We start from the raw sequence: 27,746 nt of genomic DNA on the forward strand, positions 1-27,746 counted from the left end.
ACCTGAGAACAAAACCCTCACCAAGAACAAATCCCCCTCACCTAAGAACAAAACCCCCTCACCTAAGAACAAACCCCCTCACCTAAGAACAAACCCCCTCACCTGAGAACAAAACCCTCACCAAGAACAAAATCCTCACCTAAGAACAAAACCCTCACCTAATAACAAACCGCCTCACCTAAGAACAAAACCCTCACCTGAGAACAAAACCCTCACCAAGAACAAAATCCTCACCTAAGAACAAAACCCTCACCTAATAACAAACCGCCTCACCTAAGAACAAAACCCTCACCTAATAACAAAACCCCTCACCTAAGAACAAACCGCCTCACCTAATAACAAAACCCTCACCTAATAACAAACCGCCTCACCTTTCTCACCTAAGAACAAAACCCTCACCTAATAACAAACCGCCTCACCTAAGAACAAAACCCTCACCTAATAACAAAACCCCTCACCTAAGAACAAAACCCTCACCTAATAACAAAACCCCTCACCTAAGAACAAAACCCTCACCTAATAACAAAACCCCTCACCTAATAACAAACCATCACCAAATGTCATCATAATATATGCAGGAACTGTTCTGAACTGTTTCTGCTGGGAAGCATGCAGACGCCTTAACACGACTACCCAATGGACTAATTCTAATCCACTTGATTAATCCATGAATTGTAATCACATAGTTATGATCTTAGACATCATCGAGGCACTCAATGAGCTCTTGCTGAACCCTTAATAACAGAGCGTTTAAATGAAACAGTCACACTTGAGGGGAATTACCATCTCACCCCCTCCTTTATCCTCTTGGCTTTAATAGCAGAGGCCCTCTTCAACAGGAAGAGTGCTCCTCTCAACAAAGGCTTCAGTGGTTTTCTGAGAACACTAATTGTTAGCATGTTAGACCAGGGACAAGACGTTTTCCTGACCACGACACAGAGTTTGTCCTGGTTTACACAATGTTTTCCTGGTTACGCCTACTGTCACCTGTGTTAGCCGAGGCAGTTGATTGGTTGGAGAGCTCTCCGCTCTTGGTGGCGACAGACACCTGATAGGTCCGTCCGGGTGTCAGCTGGTGAAAGAGGGCCTTTGTGGTGTCAGATGACAGGGTCTTCTCCAGAGGGGGGGTTCCAGACGAGGACAGGGTCACCACTATAGAGTCCACGTCTCCCTGGGGTTGACTCCATGATGCCCTCAAACTGTCTTGGGTGTTATTGTTCTCTAGCTTCAGGTTGGAGACGGCATAGGGCACTGGAGAGGAAGAGAGAGGGGAGAGAGAAAGGGGGAGGGGGAGGGAGAGAGGGGAGGAGAGGGGGAGGGAGGGGAGGATAGAGAGGGAAGGGTGGGAGGGAGAGAGAGGCGAGAGGGAGAGAGTGAGAGGGGAGGGAGAGGGAGAGAGAGCGATAGAGGGGGAGGGAGACGGAGAGGGAGGGGAGAGAGGGGAGAGAGATAGAGGGGAGGGAGTGAGAGGAGAGAGAGAGGGAGAGAGAGAGGGGATAGAGGGGGGTAGAGAAAGATAGAGGGAGAGAGAGAGAGCAAGAGGGAGGGAGGGAGGGAGAGATGTAAGCGAGAGAGACAGGGGGAGGGAGAGGAAGAGAGAGGTGGGAGGGAAAGAGAGGGAGAGAGACAAATTCAATCCCTTTTAGACAACTTCTTGGACAAAATGTTTCACTGTAATAGTGAAGGTGTAAACTTCACTATTAGTAGAAAACCTAAACAGTATATTTGACCTCTCAGCTTTCCTATCAAATAAAAAAATGTCAAACAGAAAACATAAGAAAATTAACAACAATGACAAATGGTTTGATGAAGAATGCAAAAACCTAAGAAAGAAATTGAGAAACCTGCCCAACCAAAAACAGAGACCCAGAAAACCTGAGCCTACGCCTTCACTATGGTGAATCACTAAAACAATACAGAAATACACTACGGAAAAAGAAGGAACAGCACGTCAGAAATCTGCTTAATGTAATTGAAGAATCCATAGACTAACCACTTCTGGGAAAACACTAAACAAACAACAGCACAAAGAATTATCTGTCCAAAAGAGAGATGTATGGGAATACTACTTCTCCAATCTTGTTGGCTCTATAACAAAAAAAATTATAGCCTAATGTTAACTAGCTAACGTTGAACCTGGTTTGTTAGCTACCTGCAGATTCATGCAGGGTAGTAACGGTATGAGTTGGGATCATGGTTCATTGTTTAGCTAGCTAGCTACGTGTCTAAACAAAAGACTCCACTACGTAAGTAACCATTTCAAGAGAATATTCATGATGTCACTGCGACAACTGTCGATAGACCTAGCTGGTAAATTCGCTCTGGATATCTACTATGATTTCAGAGCACTCTCGTCTGTGTGCCAAAGCGCAGAATAACTGACGAATTTACAAACACCGGTGTCAGTAAACGTTGGCTAAAAAGCGTAATTAAATTGTTGCCAGCAGAACAGTTGCAGTCTCCACTTTGGATAACATGAAAACAGCCTAACCAGCTCTGCTAGGGTGAGTAAAATGGTCAGAGTGAGGTGTTCTCTCATTTGTACAGGAAGTAGCTAGCAAGCTAGCCAACATTAGCCAGTTAGCTTGGGTGTTTGACTGTCGTTGTGAGGTCAGAACAACCCTACTCCTCGGCCAGAGCGTCCAGGGTGCGCTCTGAATGTTCCGAGAGAAAAAACACTCTGAATATACAAATGGACAATCTGACAACGCTCTGAGTTTACAAACGCCCAGAGCACACTCTGGCACTCCAGATTAAATTAAATTAAACCAGCCTTTAGTCTTGAAATCTTTGGTTGTTTAATACATGGATTCACATGTGAATCCTTAAAGACATGGGTGGGGCTAAGGCTTTGGAGGATGTGGACAACGCTGAATGGGTGGAGACAAAGAAGAGCTCTCCAGTAGATGAACCAAAACATTCAAGGGCAATTTTCTCAAACGTGAGGTTAAGAGTTTATCAACTTTCAAAGCAGAATTACTTTCCCAATGTTCCTCAACTGCGGTGTATGATATTATCAGGAATCAAGTGCAGGCCGTGTGAAGTAACAATGTGGAGACAAGCACAAAGACATGTGAAACAGATCAGGGCATGACAGATATACAGATATACCATTTTATAGCTCCGAGTCTCTACTTTTATCCAATGTAAAAAAAAAAAAAAACACAATTTCAAATTTTGCTACATCAGACCGAATCAAGCCGGTCGGTCACATGTGTGACTGTTCTTGTCAATCAGCGTATCAGTGTTTTGTGATTTTTGTGGACCCCAGGAAGAGTAGCTGCTGCTTCTGATAAAGCTAATGGTGATGCTAATATACCAATAAATACAGTCAGTCTAAGGCGGAGGTTTACGACGGCTGAATATATTGTGGAAAATTCACACCGATCCCGGACAGTTAAAGACTAACACAGGCTTGGGGGGGGTAGGGACTCTGTTAGGAAAGAAAGCAGGCTTGGCCCTTGTGTCCATACCAGACCCTGACACTCAGTCTTTCCCATACACTCAGAACCACAGGATGCAGGGATCAGAGGAGAGGTTGGCGTCTTCTCATATACTCACTATCCCATTATTCGTGTGGGCTGATGACTATGTGAGAAGCTCAAAGCTTAAAATAAATAGCTGATCACCGAAGAGCTTTCCTGGAGTCTGGTCAATTTCTATGTCTAAATATAGACGACTCTAACAGATGTTACGTTGCTGTTACAGAGGCTGACGTCATCTATCGTCCGTTCCAACGAATCCCATATCACGACTGAATCCTTACCTGTCTGTATTTGTCTTGAGGTGGTACTCTGGCGTCCCCCTGCCTCCGTCACCATGGTGATGTTATACACGCGCCCTGGGACCAGGTCGGTGACAGTGTAGTCTTTAGCGGTGCTCTCCAGAGTCAGGTTTTTCACCACACCCACTCGGTCGGTCAGCAGTAGCCTGAAGCGCTCAGTCCTCCCTGGGCCAGGCTGCCAGGAAACTCCCAGGCTGTCTGAGGTCTCTGATACCTGTAGGCCTCTGACTGTGGATGGACCTGAGAGATAGAATGGGCTGTCAGTGACTGAAACAAGATACCATACATCAAGCTAAGTTTAAACAAAAGTCAAGTTGGCAATTCACTCATAAAGCACAGGTACATTTTTGATATTCAGGGGAATGACAGGCCAGGGGAATGACGGGTCAGGGGAATGACAGGACAGGGGAATGACAGGACAGGGGAATGACAGGACAGGGGAATGACAGGTCAGGGGAATGACGGGTCAGGGGAATGACATGACAGGGGAATGACAGGCCAGGGGAATGACGGGTCAGGGGAATGACAGGACAGGGGAATGACAGGACAGGGGAATGACAGGACAGGGGAATGACAGGTCAGGGGAATGACGGGTCAGGGGAATGACATGACAGGGGAATGACAGGCCAGGGGAATGACAGGTCAGGGGAATGACAGGCCAGGGGAATGACAGGACAGGGGAATGACAGGACAGGGGAATGACAGGCCAGGGGAATGACTGGTCAGGGGAATGACAGGCCAGGGGAATGACTGGTCAGGGGAATGACAGGTCAGGGGAATGACAGGTCAGGGGAATGACAGGTCAGGGGAATGACATGACAGGGGAATGACAGGACAGGGGAATGACAGGCCAGGGGAATGACAGGTCAGGGGAATGACAGGTCAGGGGAATGACAGGACAGGGGAATGACAGGACAGGGGAATGACAGGCCAGGGGAATGACAGGACAGGGGAACGACAGGTCAGGGGAATGACTGATGAACAACGCTGTGACACAATGTTTCGTTAGGAGAGGAGGGACAGCAGGCAGATCTTCACAGACAGTAGACGGAGCTACAGGTCTTTACTCTCTGAGAGGAATGACTGGGACTGTTATACTATGTCTCATCAGAGGTGTGGTGGTACATTAAACTACACAGAGACTGATGACCAGTAGAGAGACTCTGAGAACAGACCAGTAGAGAGACTCTGAGAACAGACCAGTAGAGAGACTCTGAGAACAGACCAGTAGAGAGACTCTGAGAACAGACCAGTAGAGAGACTCTGAGAACAGACCAGTAGAGATACTCTGAGAACAGACCAGTAGAGAGACTCTGAGAACAGACCAGCAGAGAGACTCTGAGAACAGACCAGCAGAGAAGCTGAGGCTCTGAGAACAGACCAGTAGAGAGACTCTGAGAACAGACCAGTAGAGAGACTCTGAGAACAGACCAGTAGAGAGACTCTGAGAACAGACCAGTAGAGAGACTCTGAGAACAGACCAGTAGAGAGACTCTGAGAACAGACCAGCAGAGAGACTCTGAGAACAGACCAGCAGAGAAGCTGAGGCTCTGAGAACAGACCAGTAGAGAGACTCTGAGAACAGACCAGTAGAGAGACTCTGAGAACAGACCAGCAGAGAGACTCTGAGAACAGACCAGCAGAGAGACTCTGAGAACAGACCAGTAGAGAGACTCTGAGAACAGACCAGTAGAGAGACTCTGAGAACAGACCAGTAGAGAGACTCTGAGAACAGACCAGTAGAGAGACTCTGAGAACATACCAGTAGAGAGACTCTGCGAACAGACCAGTAGAGAGACTGAGAACAGACCAGTAGAGAGACTCTGAGAACAGACCAGTAGAGATACTCTGAGAACAGACCAGTAGAGAGACTCTGAGAACAGACCAGTAGAGAGACTCTGAGAACAGACCAGTAGAGAGACTCTGAGAACAGACCAGTAGAGAGACTCTGAGAACAGACCAGTAGAGAGACTCTGAGAACAGACCAGTAGAGAGACTCTGAGAACAGACCAGTAGAGAGACTGAGAACAGACCAGTAGAGAGACTCTGAGAACAGACCAGTAGAGAGACTCTGAGAACAGACCAGTAGAGAGACTCTGAGAACAGACCAGTAGAGAGACTCTGAGAACAGACCAGTAGAGAGACTCTGAGAACAGACCAGTAGAGAGACTCTGAGAACAGACCAGTAGAGAGACTCTGAGAACAGCCCAATAGAGGGACTCTGAGAACAGACCAATAGAGAGACTCTGAGAACAGACCAGTAGAGAGACTCTGAGAACAGACCAGTAGAGAGACTCTGAGAACAGACCAGTAGAGAGACTCTGAGAACAGACCAGTAGAGAGGTGCGTGGTGGAGATGGCGGAAGTAGATAGGATTGTTTCATGGCTGTTTAAAGTTCTCTGGCCACGGCTTCAACCCCGGTCAGGCCCACGAGCCCCCGCTAGCCCGCTGGGAGGGGATGATGGGAAGCGAGAGAGGAGAAAAAGGGGACCTTTTAGATGGGTGGGGAGGGGGCAGGAGGCGAGCCCTGACTCCCTATCCCAGGCGGGCAGGCGCCCATTTGGGTGGGTACAGGGCTGCGTTAACGAGCCTCTCCGGTGGTGGTACTGACAGAATAGAACAATGACATTCTGGAATGCCAGAATGTCATTGTATTTGGTAGGACGTATTAACATGGCATAGAGCAACAACCTTTTTGTGGCTGATTTCACAGACAATGAAAGTAGACTTCCTCATGTCTACAGTCACATTGGAACGACCAGGACGCATTCCTTTATTGTCTTCTAATTGGTTTAAATGTTAGTATGATACCTCTAGCCGCGGATGATCTAAACGCCACGGTGTCATCTGAATGTTTTCTGTGTTAAAATAGCTCTAGATAAGAAGTGACGTTCCAGCTGATGGAGGGCATTGCGCCCAGAAAGGGGCGGAGCTTAGTATGATGTACAACGCATTGGGAAAGTACTCAGACCGCTTGACTTTTTCTAAATGATTTGTTACGTTACAGCCTCATCAATCTACCCACAATACCCCATAATGACTTCTAAATGATTTGTTACGTTACAGCCTCGTCAATCTACCCACAATACCCCATAATGACTTCTAAATGATTTGTTACATTACAGCCTCATCAATCTACCCACAATACCCCATAATGACTTCTAAATGATTTGTTATGTTACAGCCTCATCAATCTACACACAATACCCCATAATGACATCTAAATGATTTGTTACGTTACAGCCTCATCAATCTACCCACAATACCCCATAATGACTTCTAAATGATTTGTTACGTTACAGCCTCATCAATCTACCCACAATACCCCATAATGACTTCTAAATGATTTGTTACATTACAGCCTCATCAATCTACCCACAATACCCCATAATGACTTCTAAATGATTTGTTATGTTACAGCCTCATCAATCTACACACAATACCCCATAATGACATCTAAATGATTTGTTACGTTACAGCCTCATCAATCTACCCACAATACCCCATAATGACTTCTAAATGATTTGTTACGTTACAGCCTCATCAGTCTACACACAATACCCCATAATGACTTCTAAATGATTTGTTACGTTACAGCCTCATCAATCTACCCACAATACCCCATAATGACTTCTAAATGATTTGTTACGTTACAGCCTCATCAGTCTACCCACAATACCCCATAATGACTTCTAAATGATTTGTTACGTTACAGCCTCATCAGTCTACCCACAATACCCCATAATGACTTCTAAATGATTTGTTACGTTACAGCCTCATCAATCTACCCACAATACCCCATAATGACTTCTAAATGATTTGTTACGTTACAGCCTCATCAATCTACCCACAATACCCCATAATGACTTCTAAATGATTTGTTACGTTACAGCCTCATCAATCTACCCACAATACCCCATAATGACTTCTAAATGATTTGTTACGTTACAGCCTTGTCAATCTACCCACAATACCCCATAATGACTTCTAAATGATTTGTTACGTTACAGCCTCGTCAATCTACCCACAATACCCCATAACGACTTCTAAATGATTTGTTACGTTACAGCCTCGTCAATCTACCCACAATACCCCATAATGACAAAGCAAAAACAGGTTTTCCCAAAATGTCTGCAAATTTATTTTAAGAAAACAACGTAAATGATCAAATTGACATAAGTTTTCAGACCCTTTACTCGGTACTTTGTTGAAGCATCTTTGTCAGCGATTACAGCCTCGAGTCTTCTTGGGTATGACGCTACAAGCTTGGCACACCTGTATTTGGGGAGTTTCTCCCATTCTTCTCTGCAGATCCTCTCAAGATCTGTCAGGTTGGATGGGGAGTGTCGCTGCACAGCTATTTTCAGGTCTCTCCAGAGAAGTTCAATCAGGTTCAAGTCCGGGATCTGGTTGGGCCACTCAAGGACACTCAGAGACTTGTACCGAAGCCACTACTGCATTGTCTTGGCTGTGTGCTTAGTGTCATTGTCCTGTTGGAAGGTGAACCTTCGCCCCAGTCTGAGGTCCTGAGCGCTCTGGAGCAGGTTTTTATTAACGATCTCTCTGTACTTTGCTCCATTCATCTTTCCCTTGATCCTGACTAGTCTCCGCCACTGAAAAACATCCCAACAGCATGATGCTGCCACCACCATTATTCACCATAGGGATGGTGCCAGGTTTCCTCCAGAGGTGACGCTTGGCATTCAGGCCAATAAGTTAAAACTTGGTTTCATCAGATCAGAGAATCTTGTTGCTCATGGTCTGAGAGTCTTTAGGTACCTTATAGCAAACTCCAAGCGGGCTGTCATGTACCTTTTACTGAGGAGTGGCTTCCGTCTGGCCACTCTACCATAAAGGCCTGATTGCTGGAGTGCTGCAGAGATGGTTGCCCTTCTGGAAGGTTCTCCCATCTCCACAGAGGAACTCGGGAGCTCTGTCAGAGGGACCATCGGGTTCTTGGTCACCTCCCTGACCAAGGGCCTTCTCCCCCAATTGCTCAGTTTGGCCGGGCGGCCAGCTCTAGGAAGAGTCTAGGTGGTTCCATACGTCTTCCATTTAAGAATGATGGAGGCCACTGTGTTCTTGGGGATCTTCAATGATGTAAAAATGTTTTCGTACCCTTCCCCAGATCTGTGGCTCGACACAATCCTGTCTCGGAGCTCTACAGACAATTCCTTTGACCTCATGGCTTGGTTTTTGCTCTGAAATGCACTGTCAAGTGTGGGACCTTATATAGACAGGTGTGTGCCTTTCTAAATCATGTCCAATCAATTGAATTTACCACAGGTGGACTCCAATCAAGTTGTAGAAACATCTCAAGGATGATCAATGGAAACAGGATGCACCTGAGCTCAATTTCGAGTCTCATAGCAAAAGATATTTCTGTGGGTATTGTGATGTCATTATGGGGTATTGTGACGTCATTAAGGGGTATTGTGACGTCATTATGGGGTATTGTGATGTGATTATGGGGTATTGGGATGTCATTATGGGGTATTGTGATGTCATTATAGGGTATTGCGATGTCATTATGGGGTATTGTGATGTCATTATGGGGTATCATGTGTTGATTGATGAGTTTTTTATTTATTTAATCGATTTTAGGATAAGGCTTTAATGTAACAAAATGTGGAAAAAGTCAAGGGTCTGAATTTTTTCGAATGCACTGTATGACCAGAGTCTGTTAAAGGTCTCAGTGTGATGTATGACTAGACTAGAGTCTGTTAAAGGTCTCAGTGTGATGTATGACTAGACTAGAGTCTGTTAAAGGTCTCAGTATGATGAATGACTAGACTAGAGTCTGTTAAATGTCTCAGTATGATGAAAGACCAGACTAGAGTCTGTTAAAGGTCTCAGTATGATGTATGACTAGACTAGAGTCTGTTAAAGGTCTCAGTGTGATGTATGACTAGACTAGAGTCTGTTAATGGTCTCAGTATGATGAATGACCAGACTAGAGTCTTTTAAAGGTCTCAGTATGATGAATGACCAGACTAGAGTCTGTTAAAGGTCTCAGTATGATGAATGACTAGACTAGAGTCTGTTAAATGTCTCAGTATGATGAATGACCAGACTAGAGTCTGTTAAAGGTCTCAGTATGATGTATGACTAGACTAGAGTCTGTTAAAGGTCTCAGTATGATGTATGACTAGACTAGAGTCTGTTAAAGGTCTCAGTGTGATGTATGACTAGACTAGAGTCTGTTAAAGGTCTCAGTATGATGTATGACTAGACTAGAGTCTGTTAAAGGTCTCAGTATGATGTATGACTAGAATAGAGTCTGTTAAAGGTCTCAGTGTGATGTATGACTCGACTAGAGTCTGTTAAAGGTCTTAGTATGATGTATGACCAGACTAGAGTCTGTTAAAGGTCTCAGTGTGATGTATGACTAGACTAGAGTCTGTTAAAGGTCTCAGTGTGATGTATGACCAGACTAGAGTCTGTTAAAGGTCTTAGTATGATGTATGACCAGACTAGAGTCTGTTAAAGGTCTCAGTGTGATGTATGACTAGACAAGAGTCTGTTAAAGGTCTCAGTGTGATGAATGACCAGACTAGAGTCTGTTAAAGGTCTCAGTATGATGTATGACTAGACTAGAGTCTGTTAAAGGTCTCAGTATGATGTATGACTAGACTAGAGTCTGTTAAAGGTCTCAGTGTGATGTATGACTAGACTAGAGTCTGTTAAAGGTCTCAGTGTGATGTATGACCAGACTAGAGTCTGTTAAAGGTCTTAGTATGATGTATGACCAGACTAGAGTCTGTTAAAGGTCTCAGTGTGATGTATGACTAGACTAGAGTCTGTTAAAGGTCTCAGTGTGATGTATGACCAGACTAGAGTCTGTTAAAGGTCTCAGTGTGATGTATGACCAGACTAGAGTCTGTTAAAGGTATCTGTGTGATGTATGACTGAAACTAGAGTCTGTTAAAGGTCTCAGTGTGATGTCTGACTAGACTAGAGTCTGTTAAAGGTCTCAGTGTGATGTATGAGCAGACTAGAGTCTGTTAAAGGTCTCAGTGTGATGTATGACCAGACTAGAGTCTGTTAAAGGTCTCAGTGTGATGTATGACTAGACTAGAGTCTGTTAAAGGTCTCAGTGTGATGTATGACTAGACTAGAGTCTGTTAAAGGTCTCAGTATGATGAATGACCAGACTAGAGTCTGTTAAAGGTCTCAGTATGATGTATGACTAGACTAGAGTCTATTAAAGGTCTCAGTATGATGTATGACTAGACTAGAGTCTGTTAAAGGTCTCAGTGTGATGTATGACTAGACTAGAGTCTGTTAAAGGTCTCAGTGTGATGTATGACTAGAATAGAGTCTGTTAAAGGTCTCAGTATGATGTATGACTCGACTAGAGTCTGTTAAAGGTCTCAGTGTGATGTATGACCAGACTAGAGTCTGTTAAAGGTCTCAGTGTGATGTATGACCAGACTAGAGTCTGTTAAAGGTCTCAGTGTGATGTATGACCAGACTAGAGTCTGTTAAAGGTCTCAGTAGGATGTATGACTAGATTAGAGTCTGTTAAAGGTCTCAGTATGGTGTATGACCAGACTAGAGTCTGTTAAAGGTCTTAGTATGATGTATGACCAGACTAGAGTCTGTTAAAGGTCTCAGTGTGATGTATGACTAGACTAGAGTCTGTTAAAGGTCTCAGTGTGATGTATGACCAGACTAGAGTCTGTTAAAGGTCTTAGTATGATGTATGACCAGACTAGAGTCTGTTAAAGGTCTCAGTGTGATGTATGACTAGACTAGAGTCTGTTAAAGGTCTCAGTGTGATGTATGACCAGACTAGAGTCTGTTAAAGGTCTCAGTGGGATGTATGACTAGACTACAGTCTGTTAAAGGTCTTAGTATGATGTTTGACTAGACTAGAGTCTGTTAAAGGTCTCAGTGTGATGTATGACCAGACTAGAGTCTGTTAAAGGTCTCAGTGTGATGTATGACCAGACTAGAGTCTGTTAAAGGTATCTGTGTGATGTATGACTGAAACTAGAGTCTGTTAAAGGTCTCAGTGTGATGTCTGACTAGACTAGAGTCTGTTAAAGGTCTCAGTGTGATGTATGAGCAGACTAGAGTCTGTTAAAGGTCTCAGTGTGATGTATGACCAGACTAGAGTCTGTTAAAGGTCTCAGTGTGATGTATGACTAGACTAGAGTCTGTTAAATGTCTCAGTATGATGCATGACTAGACTAGAGTCTGTTAAAGGTCTCAGTATGACCAGACCAAAGTCTGTTAAAGGTCTCAGTATGACCAGACTAGAGTCTGTTAAAGGTCTCAGTATGATGTATGACTAAACTAGAGTCTGTTAAAGGTCTCAGTGTGATGTATGACTAGACTAGAGTCTGTTAAAGGTCTCAGTGTGATGTATGACCAGACTAGAGTCTGTTAAAGGTCTTAGTATGATGTATGACCAGACTAGAGTCTGTTAAAGGTCTCAGTGTGATGTATGACTAGACTAGAGTCTGTTAAAGGTCTCAGTGTGATGTATGACCAGACTAGAGTCTGTTAAAGGTCTCAGTGTGATGTATGACTAGACTAGAGTCTGTTAAAGGTCTCAGTGTGATGTATGACCAGACTAGAGTCTGTTAAAGGTCTTAGTATGATGTATGACCAGACTAGAGTCTGTTAAAGGTCTCAGTGTGATGTATGACTAGACTAGAGTCTGTTAAAGGTCTCAGTGTGATGTATGACCAGACTAGAGTCTGTTAAAGGTCTCAGTGTGATGTATGACTAGACTACAGTCTGTTACAGGTCTTAGTATGATGTTTGACTAGACTAGAGTCTGTTAAAGGTCTCAGTGTGATGTATGACCAGACTAGAGTCTGTTAAAGGTCTCAGTGTGATGTATGACCAGACTAGAGTCTGTTAAAGGTATCTGTGTGATGTATGACTGAAACTAGAGTCTGTTAAAGGTCTCAGTGTGATGTCTGACTAGACTAGAGTCTGTTAAAGGTCTCAGTGTGATGTATGAGCAGACTAGAGTCTGTTAAAGGTCTCAGTGTGATGTATGACCAGACTAGAGTCTGTTAAAGGTCTCAGTGTGATGTATGACTAGACTAGAGTCTGTTAAATGTCTCAGTATGATGCATGACTAGACTAGCGTCTGTTAAAGGTCTCAGTATGACCAGACCAAAGTATGTTAAAGGTCTCAGTATGACCAGACTAGAGTCTGTTAAAGGTCTCAGTATGATGTATGACTAAACTAGAGTCTGTTAAAGGTCTCAGTGTGATGTATGACCAGACTAGAGTCTGTTAAAGGTCTTAGTATGATGTATGACCAGACTAGAGTCTGTTAAAGGTCTCAGTGTGATGTATGACTAGACTAGAGTCTGTTAAAGGTCTCAGTGTGATGTATGACCAGACTAGAGTCTGTTAAAGGTCTCAGTGTGATGTATGACTAGACTACAGTCTGTTAAAGGTCTTAGTATGATGTTTGACTAGACTAGAGTCTGTTAAAGGTCTCAGTGTGATGTATGACCAGACTAGAGTCTGCTAAAGGTCTCAGTGTGATGTATGACCAGACTAGAGTCTGTTAAAGGTATCTGTGTGATGTATGACTGAAACTAGAGTCTGTTAAAGGTCTCAGTGTGATGTCTGACTAGACTAGAGTCTGTTAAAGGTCTCAGTGTGATGTATGAGCAGACTAGAGTCTGTTAAAGGTCTCAGTGTGATGTATGACCAGACTAGAGTCTGTTAAAGGTCTCAGTGTGATGTATGACTAGACTAGAGTCTGTTAAATGTCTCAGTATGATGCATGACTAGACTAGAGTCTGTTAAAGGTCTCAGTATGACCAGACCAAAGTCTGTTAAAGGTAACAGTATGACCAGACTAGAGTCTGTTAAAGGTCTCAGTATGATGTATGACTAAACTAGAGTCTGTTAAAGGTCTCAGTGTGATGTATGACTAGACTAGAGTCTGTTAAAGGTCTCAGTGTGATGTATGACCAGACTAGAGTCTGTTAAAGGTCTTAGTATGATGTATGACCAGACTAGAGTCTGTTAAAGGTCTCAGTGTGATGTATGACTAGACTAGAGTCTGTTAAAGGTCTCAGTGTGATGTATGACCAGACTAGAGTCTGTTAAAGGTCTCAGTATGATGTATGACTAAACTAGAGTCTGTTAAAGGTCTCAGTGTGATGTATGACTAGACTAGAGTCTGTTAAAGGTCTCAGTGTGATGTATGACCAGACTAGAGTCTGTTAAAGGTCTTAGTATGATGTATGACCAGACTAGAGTCTGTTAAAGGTCTCAGTGTGATGTATGACTAGACTAGAGTCTGTTAAAGGTCTCAGTGTGATGTATGACCAGACTAGAGTCTGTTAAAGGTCTCAGTGTGATGTATGACTAGACTAGAGTCTGTTAAAGGTCTCAGTGTGATGTATGACCAGACTAGAGTCTGTTAAAGGTCTTAGTATGATGTATGACCAGACTAGAGTCTGTTAAAGGTCTCAGTGTGATGTATGACTAGACTAGAGTCTGTTAAAGGTCTCAGTGTGATGTATGACCAGACTAGAGTCTGTTAAAGGTCTCAGTGTGATGTATGACTAGACTACAGTCTGTTACAGGTCTTAGTATGATGTTTGACTAGACTAGAGTCTGTTAAAGGTCTCAGTGTGATGTATGACCAGACTAGAGTCTGTTAAAGGTCTCAGTGTGATGTATGACCAGACTAGAGTCTGTTAAAGGTATCTGTGTGATGTATGACTGAAACTAGAGTCTGTTAAAGGTCTCAGTGTGATGTCTGACTAGACTAGAGTCTGTTAAAGGTCTCAGTGTGATGTATGAGCAGACTAGAGTCTGTTAAAGGTCTCAGTGTGATGTATGACCAGACTAGAGTCTGTTAAAGGTCTCAGTGTGATGTATGACTAGACTAGAGTCTGTTAAATGTCTCAGTATGATGCATGACTAGACTAGCGTCTGTTAAAGGTCTCAGTATGACCAGACCAAAGTCTGTTAAAGGTCTCAGTATGACCAGACTAGAGTCTGTTAAAGGTCTCAGTATGATGTATGACTAAACTAGAGTCTGTTAAAGGTCTCAGTGTGATGTATGACCAGACTAGAGTCTGTTAAAGGTCTTAGTATGATGTATGACCAGACTAGAGTCTGTTAAAGGTCTCAGTGTGATGTATGACTAGACTAGAGTCTGTTAAAGGTCTCAGTGTGATGTATGACCAGACTAGAGTCTGTTAAAGGTCTCAGTGTGATGTATGACTAGACTACAGTCTGTTAAAGGTCTTAGTATGATGTTTGACTAGACTAGAGTCTGTTAAAGGTCTCAGTGTGATGTATGACCAGACTAGAGTCTGTTAAAGGTCTCAGTGTGATGTATGACCAGACTAGAGTCTGTTAAAGGTATCTGTGTGATGTATGACTGAAACTAGAGTCTGTTAAAGGTCTCAGTGTGATGTCTGACTAGACTAGAGTCTGTTAAAGGTCTCAGTGTGATGTATGAGCAGACTAGAGTCTGTTAAAGGTCTCAGTGTGATGTATGACCAGACTAGAGTCTGTTAAAGGTCTCAGTGTGATGTATGACTAGACTAGAGTCTGTTAAATGTCTCAGTATGATGCATGACTAGACTAGAGTCTGTTAAAGGTCTCAGTATGACCAGACCAAAGTCTGTTAAAGGTCTCAGTATGACCAGACTAGAGTCTGTTAAAGGTCTCAGTATGATGTATGACTAAACTAGAGTCTGTTAAAGGTCTCAGTGTGATGTATGACTAGACTAGAGTCTGTTAAAGGTCTCAGTGTGATGTATGACCAGACTAGAGTCTGTTAAAGGTCTTAGTATGATGTATGACCAGACTAGAGTCTGTTAAAGGTCTCAGTGTGATGTATGACTAGACTAGAGTCTGTTAAAGGTCTCAGTGTGATGTATGACCAGACTAGAGTCTGTTAAAGGTCTCAGTGTGATGTATGACCAGACTAGAGTCTGTTAAAGGTCTCAGGGTGATGTATGACTAGACTACAGTCTGTTAAAGGTCTTAGTATGATGTTTGACTAGACTAGAGTCTGTTAAAGGTCTCAGTGTGATGTATGACCAGACTAGAGTCTGTTAAAGGTCTCCGTGTGATGTATGACTAGACTAGAGTCTGTTAAAGGTCTCAGTGTGATGTATGACCAGACTAGAGTCTGTTAAAGGTCTTAGTATGATGTATGACCAGACTAGAGTCTGTTAAAGGTCTCAGTGTGATGTATGACTAGACTAGAGTATGTTAAAGGTCTCAGTGTGATGTATGACCAGACTAGAGTCTGTTAAAGGTCTCAGTGTGATGTATGACTAGACTACAGTCTGTTACAGGTCTTAGTATGATGTTTGACTAGACTAGAGTCTGTTAAAGGTCTCAGTGTGATGTATGACCAGACTAGAGTCTGTTAAAGGTCTCAGTGTGATGTATGACCAGACTAGAGTCTGTTAAAGGTATCTGTGTGATGTATGACTGAAACTAGAGTCTGTTAAAGGTCTCAGTGTGATGTCTGACTAGACTAGAGTCTGTTAAAGGTCTCAGTGTGATGTATGAGCAGACTAGAGTCTGTTAAAGGTCTCAGTGTGATGTATGACCAGACTAGAGTCTGTTAAAGGTCTCAGTGTGATGTATGACTAGACTAGAGTCTGTTAAATGTCTCAGTATGATGCATGACTAGACTAGCGTCTGTTAAAGGTCTCAGTATGACCAGACCAAAGTCTGTTAAAGGTCTCAGTATGACCAGACTAGAGTCTGTTAAAGGTCTCAGTATGATGTATGACTAAACTAGAGTCTGTTAAAGGTCTCAGTGTGATGTATGACTAGACTAGAGTCTGTTAAAGGTCTCAGTGTGATGTATTAACAGACTAGAGTCTGTTAAAGGTCTCAGTATGATGAATGACCAGACGAGAGTCTGTTAAAGGTCTCAGTATGATGTATGACTAGACTAGAGTCTGTTAAAGGTCTCAGTATGATGTATGACTAAACTAGAGTCTGTTAAAGGTCTCAGTGTGATGTATGACTAGACTAGAGTCTGTTAAAGGTCTCAGTGTGATATCTGACTAGAATAGAGTCTGTTAAAGGTCTCAGTATGATGTATGACTCGACTAGAGTCTGTTAAAGGTCTCAGTAGGATGTATGACTAGATTATAGTCTGTTAAAGGTCTCAGTATGGTGTATGACCAGACTAGAGTCTGTTAAAGGTCTTAGTATGATGTATGACCAGACTAGAGTCTGTTAAAGGTCTCAGTGTGATGTATGACTAGACTAGAGTCTGTTAAAGGTCTCAGTATGACCAGACCAAAGTCTGTTAAAGGTCTCAGTATGACCAGACTAGAGTCTGTTAAAGGTCTCAGTATGATGTATGACTAAACTAGAGTCTGTTAAAGGTCTCAGTGTGATGTATGACTAGACTAGAGTCTGTTAAAGGTCTCAGTGTGATGTATGACCAGACTAGAGTCTGTTAAAGGTCTCAGTGTGATGTATGACTAGACTAGAGTCTGTTAAAGGTCTCAGTGTGATGTATGACCAGACTAGAGTCTGTTAAAGGTCTCAGTGTGATGTATGACTAGACTACAGTCTGTTAAAGGTCTTAGTATGATGTTTGACTAGACTAGAGTCTGTTAAAGGTCTCAGTGTGATGTATGGCCAGACTAGAGTCTGTTAAAGGTCTCAGTGTGATGTATGACCAGACTAGAGTCTGTTAAAGGTATCTGTGTGATGTATGACTGAAACTAGAGTCTGTTAAAGGTCTCAGTGTGATGTCTGACTAGACTAGAGTCTGTTAAAGGTCTCAGTGTGATGTATGAGCAGACTAGAGTCTGTTAAAGGTCTCAGTGTGATGTATGACCAGACTAGAGTCTGTTAAAGGTCTCAGTGTGATGTATGACTAGACTAGAGTCTGTTAAAGGTCTCAATATGATGTATGACTAGACTAGAGTCTGTTAAAGGTCTCAGTGTGATGTATGACTAGACTAGAGTCTGTTAAAGGTCTCAGTGTGATGTATGACTAGAATAGAGTCTGTTAAAGGTCTCAGTATGATGTATGACTCGACTAGAGTCTGTTAAAGGTCTCAGTGTGATGTATGACCAGACTAGAGTCTGTTAAAGGTCTCAGTAGGATGTATGACTAGATTAGAGTCTGTTAAAGGTCTCAGTATGGTGTATGACCAGACTAGAGTCTGTTAAAGGTCTTAGTATGATGTATGACCAGACTAGAGTCTGTTAAAGGTCTCAGTGTGATGTATGACCAGACTAGAGTCTGTTAAAGGTATCTGTGTGATGTATGACTGAAACTAGAGTCTGTTAAAGGTCTCAGTGTGATGTCTGACTAGACTAGAGTCTGTTAAAGGTCTCAATATGATGTATGACTAGACTAGAGTCTGTTAAAGGTCTCAGTGTGATGTATGACTAGACTAGAGTCTGTTAAAGGTCTCAGTGTGATGTATGACTAGAATAGAGTCTGTTAAAGGTCTCAGTATGATGTATGACTCGACTAGAGTCTGTTAAAGGTCTCAGTGTGATGTATGACCAGACTAGAGTCTGTTAAAGGTCTCAGTAGGATGTATGACTAGATTAGAGTCTGTTAAAGGTCTCAGTATGGTGTATGACCAGACTAGAGTCTGTTAAAGGTCTTAGTATGATGTATGACCAGACTAGAGTCTGTTAAAGGTCTCAGTGTGATGTATGACTAGACTAGAGTCTGTTAAAGGTCTCAGTGTGATGTATGACCAGACTAGAGTCTGTTAAAGGTCTCAGTGTGATGTATGACTAGACTACAGTCTGTTAAAGGTCTTAGTATGATGTTTGACTAGACTAGAGTCTGTTAAAGGTCTCAGTGTGATGTATGACCAGACTAGAGTATGTTAAAGGTCTCAGTGTGATGTATGACCAGACTAGAGTCTGTTAAAGGTATCTGTGTGATGTATGACTGAAACTAGAGTCTGTTAAAGGTCTCAGTGTGATGTCTGACTAGACTAGAGTCTGTTAAAGGTCTCAGTGTGATGTATGAGCAGACTAGAGTCTGTTAAAGGTCTTAGTATGATGTATGACCAGACTAGAGTCTGTTAAAGGTCTCAGTGTGATGTATGACTAGACTAGAGTCTGTTAAAGGTCTCAGTGTGATGTATGACTAGAATAGAGTCTGTTAAAGGTCTCAGTATGATGTATGACTCGACTAGAGTCTGTTAAAGGTCTCAGTGTGATGTCTGACTAGACTAGAGTCTGTTAAAGGTCTCAGTGTGATGTATGAGCAGACTAGAGTCTGTTAAAGGTCTCAGTGTGATGTATGACCAGACTAGAGTCTGTTAAAGGTCTCAGTGTGATGTATGACTAGACTAGAGTCTGTTAAATGTCTCAGTATGATGCATGACTAGACTAGCGTCTGTTAAAGGTCTCAGTATGACCAGACCAAAGTCTGTTAAAGGTCTCAGTATGACCAGACTAGAGTCTGTTAAAGGTCTCAGTATGATGTATGACTAAACTAGAGTCTGTTAAAGGTCTCAGTGTGATGTATGACCAGACTAGAGTCTGTTAAAGGTCTTAGTATGATGTATGACCAGACTAGAGTCTGTTAAAGGTCTCAGTGTGATGTATGACTAGACTAGAGTCTGTTAAAGGTCTCAGTGTGATGTATGACCAGACTAGAGTCTGTTAAAGGTCTCAGTGTGATGTATGACTAGACTACAGTCTGTTAAAGGTCTTAGTATGATGTTTGACTAGACTAGAGTCTGTTAAAGGTCTCAGTGTGATGTATGACCAGACTAGAGTCTGTTAAAGGTCTCAGTGTGATGTATGACCAGACTAGAGTCTGTTAAAGGTATCTGTGTGATGTATGACTGAAACTAGAGTCTGTTAAAGGTCTCAGTGTGATGTCTGACTAGACTAGAGTCTGTTAAAGGTCTCAGTGTGATGTATGAGCAGACTAGAGTCTGTTAAAGGTCTCAGTGTGATGTATGACCAGACTAGAGTCTGTTAAAGGTCTCAGTGTGATGTATGACTAGACTAGAGTCTGTTAAATGTCTCAGTATGATGCATGACTAGACTAGAGTCTGTTAAAGGTCTCAGTATGACCAGACCAAAGTCTGTTAAAGGTCTCAGTATGACCAGACTAGAGTCTGTTAAAGGTCTCAGTATGATGTATGACTAAACTAGAGTCTGTTAAAGGTCTCAGTGTGATGTATGACTAGACTAGAGTCTGTTAAAGGTCTCAGTGTGATGTATGACCAGACTAGAGTCTGTTAAAGGTCTTAGTATGATGTATGACCAGACTAGAGTCTGTTAAAGGTCTCAGTGTGATGTATGACTAGACTAGAGTCTGTTAAAGGTCTCAGTGTGATGTATGACCAGACTAGAGTCTGTTAAAGGTCTCAGTGTGATGTATGACCAGACTAGAGTCTGTTAAAGGTCTCAGGGTGATGTATGACTAGACTACAGTCTGTTAAAGGTCTTAGTATGATGTTTGACTAGACTAGAGTCTGTTAAAGGTCTCAGTGTGATGTATGACCAGACTAGAGTCTGTTAAAGGTCTCAGTGTGATGTATGACTAGACTAGAGTCTGTTAAAGGTCTCAGTGTGATGTATGACCAGACTAGAGTCTGTTAAAGGTCTTAGTATGATGTATGACCAGACTAGAGTCTGTTAAAGGTCTCAGTGTGATGTATGACTAGACTAGAGTCTGTTAAAGGTCTCAGTGTGATGTATGACCAGACTAGAGTCTGTTAAAGGTCTCAGTGTGATGTATGACTAGACTACAGTCTGTTACAGGTCTTAGTATGATGTTTGACTAGACTAGAGTCTGTTAAAGGTCTCAGTGTGATGTATGACCAGACTAGAGTCTGTTAAAGGTCTCAGTGTGATGTATGACCAGACTAGAGTCTGTTAAAGGTATCTGTGTGATGTATGACTGAAACTAGAGTCTGTTAAAGGTCTCAGTGTGATGTCTGACTAGACTAGAGTCTGTTAAAGGTCTCAGTGTGATGTATGAGCAGACTAGAGTCTGTTAAAGGTCTCAGTGTGATGTATGACCAGACTAGAGTCTGTTAAAGGTCTCAGTGTGATGTATGACTAGACTAGAGTCTGTTAAATGTCTCAGTATGATGCATGACTAGACTAGCGTCTGTTAAAGGTCTCAGTATGACCAGACCAAAGTCTGTTAAAGGTCTCAGTATGACCAGACTAGAGTCTGTTAAAGGTCTCAGTATGATGTATGACTAAACTAGAGTCTGTTAAAGGTCTCAGTGTGATGTATGACTAGACTAGAGTCTGTTAAAGGTCTCAGTGTGATGTATGACTAGACTAGAGTCTGTTAAAGGTCTCAGTATGATGAATGACCAGACTAGAGTCTGTTAAAGGTCTCAGTATGATGTATGACTAGACTAGAGTCTGTTAAAGGTCTCAGTATGATGTATGACTAAACTAGAGTCTGTTAAAGGTCTCAGTGTGATGTATGACTAGACTAGAGTCTGTTAAAGGTCTCAGTGTGATGTCTGACTAGAATAGAGTCTGTTAAAGGTCTCAGTATGATGTATGACTCGACTAGAGTCTGTTAAAGGTCTCAGTGTGATGTATGACCAGACTAGAGTCTGTTAAAGGTCTCAGTAGGATGTATGACTAGATTAGAGTCTGTTAAAGGTCTCAGTATGGTGTATGACCAGACTAGAGTCTGTTAAAGGTCTTAGTATGATGTATGACCAGACTAGAGTCTGTTAAAGGTCTCAGTGTGATGTATGACTAGACTAGAGTCTGTTAAAGGTCTCAGTATGACCAGACCAAAGTCTGTTAAAGGTCTCAGTATGACCAGACTAGAGTCTGTTAAAGGTCTCAGTATGATGTATGACTAAACTAGAGTCTGTTAAAGGTCTCAGTGTGATGTATGACTAGACTAGAGTCTGTTAAAGGTCTCAGTGTGATGTATGACCAGACTAGAGTCTGTTAAAGGTCTCAGTGTGATGTATGACTAGACTAGAGTCTGTTAAAGGTCTCAGTGTGATGTATGACCAGACTAGAGTCTGTTAAAGGTCTCAGTGTGATGTATGACTAGACTACAGTCTGTTAAAGGTCTTAGTATGATGTTTGACTAGACTAGAGTCTGTTAAAGGTCTCAGTGTGATGTATGACCAGACTAGAGTCTGTTAAAGGTCTCAGTGTGATGTATGACCAGACTAGAGTCTGTTAAAGGTATCTGTGTGATGTATGACTGAAACTAGAGTCTGTTAAAGGTCTCAGTGTGATGTCTGACTAGACTAGAGTCTGTTAAAGGTCTCAGTGTGATGTATGAGCAGACTAGAGTCTGTTAAAGGTCTCAGTGTGATGTATGACCAGACTAGAGTCTGTTAAAGGTCTCAGTGTGATGTATGACTAGACTAGAGTCTGTTAAATGTCTCAGTATGATGCATGACTAGACTAGAGTCTGTTAAAGGTCTCAGTATGACCAGACCAAAGTCTGTTAAAGGTCTCAGTATGACCAGACTAGAGTCTGTTAAAGGTCTCAGTATGATGTATGACTAAACTAGAGTCTGTTAAAGGTCTCAGTGTGATGTATGACTAGACTAGAGTCTGTTAAAGGTCTCAGTGTGATGTATGACCAGACTAGAGTCTGTTAAAGGTCTTAGTATGATGTATGACCAGACTAGAGTCTGTTAAAGGTCTCAGTGTGATGTATGACTAGACTAGAGTCTGTTAAAGGTCTCAGTGTGATGTATGACCAGACTAGAGTCTGTTAAAGGTCTCAGTGTGATGTATGACCAGACTAGAGTCTGTTAAAGGTCTCAGGGTGATGTATGACTAGACTACAGTCTGTTAAAGGTCTTAGTATGATGTTTGACTAGACTAGAGTCTGTTAAAGGTCTCAGTGTGATGTATGACCAGACTAGAGTCTGTTAAAGGTCTCAGTGTGATGTATGACTAGACTAGAGTCTGTTAAAGGTCTCAGTGTGATGTATGACCAGACTAGAGTCTGTTAAAGGTCTTAGTATGATGTATGACCAGACTAGAGTCTGTTAAAGGTCTCAGTGTGATGTATGACTAGACTAGAGTCTGTTAAAGGTCTCAGTGTGATGTATGACCAGACTAGAGTCTGTTAAAGGTCTCAGTGTGATGTATGACTAGACTACAGTCTGTTACAGGTCTTAGTATGATGTTTGACTAGACTAGAGTCTGTTAAAGGTCTCAGTGTGATGTATGACCAGACTAGAGTCTGTTAAAGGTCTCAGTGTGATGTATGACCAGACTAGAGTCTGTTAAAGGTATCTGTGTGATGTATGACTGAAACTAGAGTCTGTTAAAGGTCTCAGTGTGATGTCTGACTAGACTAGAGTCTGTTAAAGGTCTCAGTGTGATGTATGAGCAGACTAGAGTCTGTTAAAGGTCTCAGTGTGATGTATGACCAGACTAGAGTCTGTTAAAGGTCTCAGTGTGATGTATGACTAGACTAGAGTCTGTTAAATGTCTCAGTATGATGCATGACTAGACTAGCGTCTGTTAAAGGTCTCAGTATGACCAGACCAAAGTCTGTTAAAGGTCTCAGTATGACCAGACTAGAGTCTGTTAAAGGTCTCAGTATGATGTATGACTAAACTAGAGTCTGTTAAAGGTCTCAGTGTGATGTATGACTAGACTAGAGTCTGTTAAAGGTCTCAGTGTGATGTATGACTAGACTAGAGTCTGTTAAAGGTCTCAGTATGATGAATGACCAGACTAGAGTCTGTTAAAGGTCTCAGTATGATGTATGACTAGACTAGAGTCTGTTAAAGGTCTCAGTATGATGTATGACTAAACTAGAGTCTGTTAAAGGTCTCAGTGTGATGTATGACTAGACTAGAGTCTGTTAAAGGTCTCAGTGTGATGTCTGACTAGAATAGAGTCTGTTAAAGGTCTCAGTATGATGTATGACTCGACTAGAGTCTGTTAAAGGTCTCAGTGTGATGTATGACCAGACTAGAGTCTGTTAAAGGTCTCAGTAGGATGTATGACTAGATTAGAGTCTGTTAAAGGTCTCAGTATGGTGTATGACCAGACTAGAGTCTGTTAAAGGTCTTAGTATGATGTATGACCAGACTAGAGTCTGTTAAAGGTCTCAGTGTGATGTATGACTAGACTAGAGTCTGTTAAAGGTCTCAGTATGACCAGACCAAAGTCTGTTAAAGGTCTCAGTATGACCAGACTAGAGTCTGTTAAAGGTCTCAGTATGATGTATGACTAAACTAGAGTCTGTTAAAGGTCTCAGTGTGATGTATGACTAGACTAGAGTCTGTTAAAGGTCTCAGTGTGATGTATGACCAGACTAGAGTCTGTTAAAGGTCTCAGTGTGATGTATGACTAGACTAGAGTCTGTTAAAGGTCTCAGTGTGATGTATGACCAGACTAGAGTCTGTTAAAGGTCTCAGTGTGATGTATGACTAGACTACAGTCTGTTAAAGGTCTTAGTATGATGTTTGACTAGACTAGAGTCTGTTAAAGGTCTCAGTGTGATGTATGGCCAGACTAGAGTCTGTTAAAGGTCTCAGTGTGATGTATGACCAGACTAGAAGTCTGTTAAAGGTATCTGTGTGATGTATGACTGAAACTAGAGTCTGTTAAAGGTCTCAGTGTGATGTCTGACTAGACTAGAGTCTGTTAAAGGTCTCAGTGTGATGTATGAGCAGACTAGAGTCTGTTAAAGGTCTCAGTGTGATGTATGACCAGACTAGAGTCTGTTAAAGGTCTCAGTGTGATGTATGACTAGACTAGAGTCTGTTAAAGGTCTCAATATGATGTATGACTAGACTAGAGTCTGTTAAAGGTCTCAGTGTGATGTATGACTAGACTAGAGTCTGTTAAAGGTCTCAGTGTGATGTATGACTAGAATAGAGTCTGTTAAAGGTCTCAGTATGATGTATGACTCGACTAGAGTCTGTTAAAGGTCTCAGTGTGATGTATGACCAGACTAGAGTCTGTTAAAGATCTCAGTAGGATGTATGACTAGATTAGAGTCTGTTAAAGGTCTCAGTATGGTGTATGACCAGACTAGAGTCTGTTAAAGGTCTTAGTATGATGTATGACCAGACTAGAGTCTGTTAAAGGTCTCAGTGTGATGTATGACTAGACTAGAGTCTGTTAAAGGTCTCAGTGTGATGTATGACCAGACTAGAGTCTGTTAAAGGTCTCAGTGTGATGTATGACTAGACTACAGTCTGTTAAAGGTCTTAGTATGATGTTTGACTAGACTAGAGTCTGTTAAAGGTCTCAGTGTGATGTATGACCAGACTAGAGTCTGTTAAAGGTCTCAGTGTGATGTATGACCAGACTAGAGTCTGTTAAAGGTATCTGTGTGATGTATGACTGAAACTAGAGTCTGTTAAAGGTCTCAGTGTGATGTCTGACTAGACTAGAGTCTGTTAAAGGTCTCAGTGTGATGTATGAGCAGACTAGAGTCTGTTAAAGGTCTCAGTGTGATGTATGACCAGACTAGAGTCTGTTAAAGGTCTCAGTGTGATGTATGACTAGACTAGAGTCTGTTAAATGTCTCAGTATGATGCATGACTAGACTAGAGTCTTTTAAAGGTCTCAGTATGACCAGACCAAAGTCTGTTAAAGGTCTCAGTATGACCAGACTAGAGTCTGTTAAAGGTCTCAGTATGATGTATGACTAAACTAGAGTCTGTTAAAGGTCTCAGTGTGATGTATGACCAGACTAGAGTCTGTTAAAGGTCTTAGTATGATGTATGACCAGACTAGAGTCTGTTAAAGGTCTCAGTGTGATGTATGACTAGACTAGAGTCTGTTAAAGGTCTCAGTGTGATGTATGACCGGACTAGAGTCTGTTAAAGGTCTCAGTGTGATGTATGACCAGACTAGAGTCTGTTAAAGGTCTCAGGGTGATGTATGACTAGACTACAGTCTGTTAAAGGTCTTAGTATGATGTTTGACTAGACTAGAGTCTGTTAAAGGTCTCAGTGTGATGTATGACCAGACTAGAGTCTGTTAAAGGTCTCAGTGTGATGTATGACCAGACTAGAGTCTGTTAAAGGTATCTGTGTGATGTATGACTGAAACTAGAGTCTGTTAAAGGTCTCAGTGTGATGTATGACCAGACTAGAGTCTGTTAAAGGTCTCAGTATGACCAGACTAGAGTCTGTTAAATGTCTCAGTATGATGCATGACTAGACTAGAGTCTGTTAAAGGTCTCAGTATGATGAATGACCAGACTAGAGTCTGTTAAAGGTCTCAGTATGACCAGACTAGAGTCTGTTAAAGGTCTCAGTATGACCAGACTAGAGTCTGTTAAATGTCTCAGTATGATGCATGACTAGACTAGAGTCTGTTAAAGGTCTCAGTATGATGAATGACCAGACTAGAGTCTGTTAAATGTCTCAGTATGACCAGACTAGAGTCTGTTAAAGGTCTCAGTATGACCAGACTAGAGTCTGTTAAAGGTCTCAGTATGATGAATGACCAGACTAGAGTCTGTTAAAGGTCTCAGTATGACCAGACTAGAGTCTGTTAAAGGTCTCAGTATGACCAGACTATAGTCTGTTAAAGGTCTCAGTATGATGTATGACTAAACTCGAGTCTGTTAAAGGTCTCAGTGTGATGTATGACTAGACTAGAGTCTGTTAAATGTCTCAGTACGATGCATGACTAGACTAGAGTCTGTTAAAGGTCTCAGTATGATGAATGACCAGACTAGAGTCTGTTAAAGGTCTCAGTATGATGTATGACTAAACTCGAGTCTGTTAAAGGTCTCAGTGTGATGTATGACTAGACTAGAGTCTGTTAAATGTCTCAGTACGATGCATGACTAGACTAGAGTCTGTTAAAGGTCTCAGTATGATGTATGACTAGACTAGAGTCTGTTAAAGGTCTTAGTATGATGTATGACCAGGGTCTGTTAAAGGGGACATAGCATGCTGAGAAGGTCAAGAGCGGTGCCATGCAACCTAATCGGCCCAGGCCCTGTGAACCAAACATAGTGTCCTGCCCTCCACTCCCACACCCCACCCTCAGGACTCCCTGTATCCGTTAGTACAAAGGAACAATGGAGTCAGGAAATAGCTGGGTTCAGGGAGAGAGAGAGAGAGAGAGAGAGGGGGAGCTAGAGAGAGTCTGGAAATACACACTTAAGGTCAGATACTTCTGTTCTGGGCCCCTGCCAAGTGTATGTTCACTTATACAGATGTAGGGTATTCATTTAAGCAAGTTTGCTACAGCAGGAAAATAATCCAACAGCGACAGGAAATGTGAATTATTATGTGGATTATAATTAATGGACATTTTAATAGGGGTTGATACGTTTTTTAAAGTGTTTTACGTTACGTTAGGGCAAATCAAGTATGACATTTCAAAGGGGAAATTGCAAACTTTAGAATGCTTTTAAAAACTAAAATACTCTACAAGTTTGCATTTCCTGCTGTGCAGTTCTCAGCAACAAAAGAGGGATCAAATTAAGATCCTACATCTGTAGAGCCATGTGCGGACACACGCTTGCAGACATGAGCAGGCAAACACACAAACACCCACAAGAAAACACGCACATGCACAAAAACACACACACACACACACACACACACACACACACACACACACACACACACACACACACACACACACACACACACACACACACACACACACACACACACACACACACACACACACACACACACACACACACACACACACACACACACACACACACTTTTACTGGTTTATCACTCTCTCTCAGCAGGGTTTCAGTTCCTGTGGTCATATAAGTGAAGCCGAGGGAAAACCACATGAAATGTAACAAAAAAAGACTGTATGATGCGATGACAGGCAGCAGAGAGCTCTCTCCCTCGTAGGACACAAGTGGAAAAGCCTGCTGCAACAGATAGTAGAATAGGTAACCACACAATGTATCCAAGAGTAGAGGAAACGTGGCAACCATAAGAACACAGTCAGAGAAGCTAATGACATGTGGATTTAAGACATTATAAATGCATTACTCCATAATAAATATCAATGAGAAAGAGTGAC

General features: G+C 42.2%; 1 protein-coding gene across 1 annotated transcript in view; it reads right to left on the reverse strand.

Annotated features, from left to right (window-relative positions):
• LOC139533605 (receptor-type tyrosine-protein phosphatase beta-like) overlaps positions 1-27,746 on the reverse strand; it is a 79,684-nt gene that overhangs the window by 50,056 nt on the left and 1,882 nt on the right. Inside the window, exons 3-4 of the mRNA XM_071331760.1 lie at positions 3,767-4,024; positions 988-1,251 (exon numbers count right to left, since the gene is read on the reverse strand). Of these exons, the coding sequence (XP_071187861.1) occupies positions 988-1,251; positions 3,767-4,024 (522 nt within the window). The remainder of the gene's footprint in view (positions 1-987; positions 1,252-3,766; positions 4,025-27,746) is intronic.

This window comes from Salvelinus alpinus, chromosome 11, assembly GCF_045679555.1.
Source record: "Salvelinus alpinus chromosome 11, SLU_Salpinus.1, whole genome shotgun sequence".
In the NCBI taxonomy this organism is placed as follows: Eukaryota; Metazoa; Chordata; class Actinopteri; order Salmoniformes; family Salmonidae; genus Salvelinus; species Salvelinus alpinus.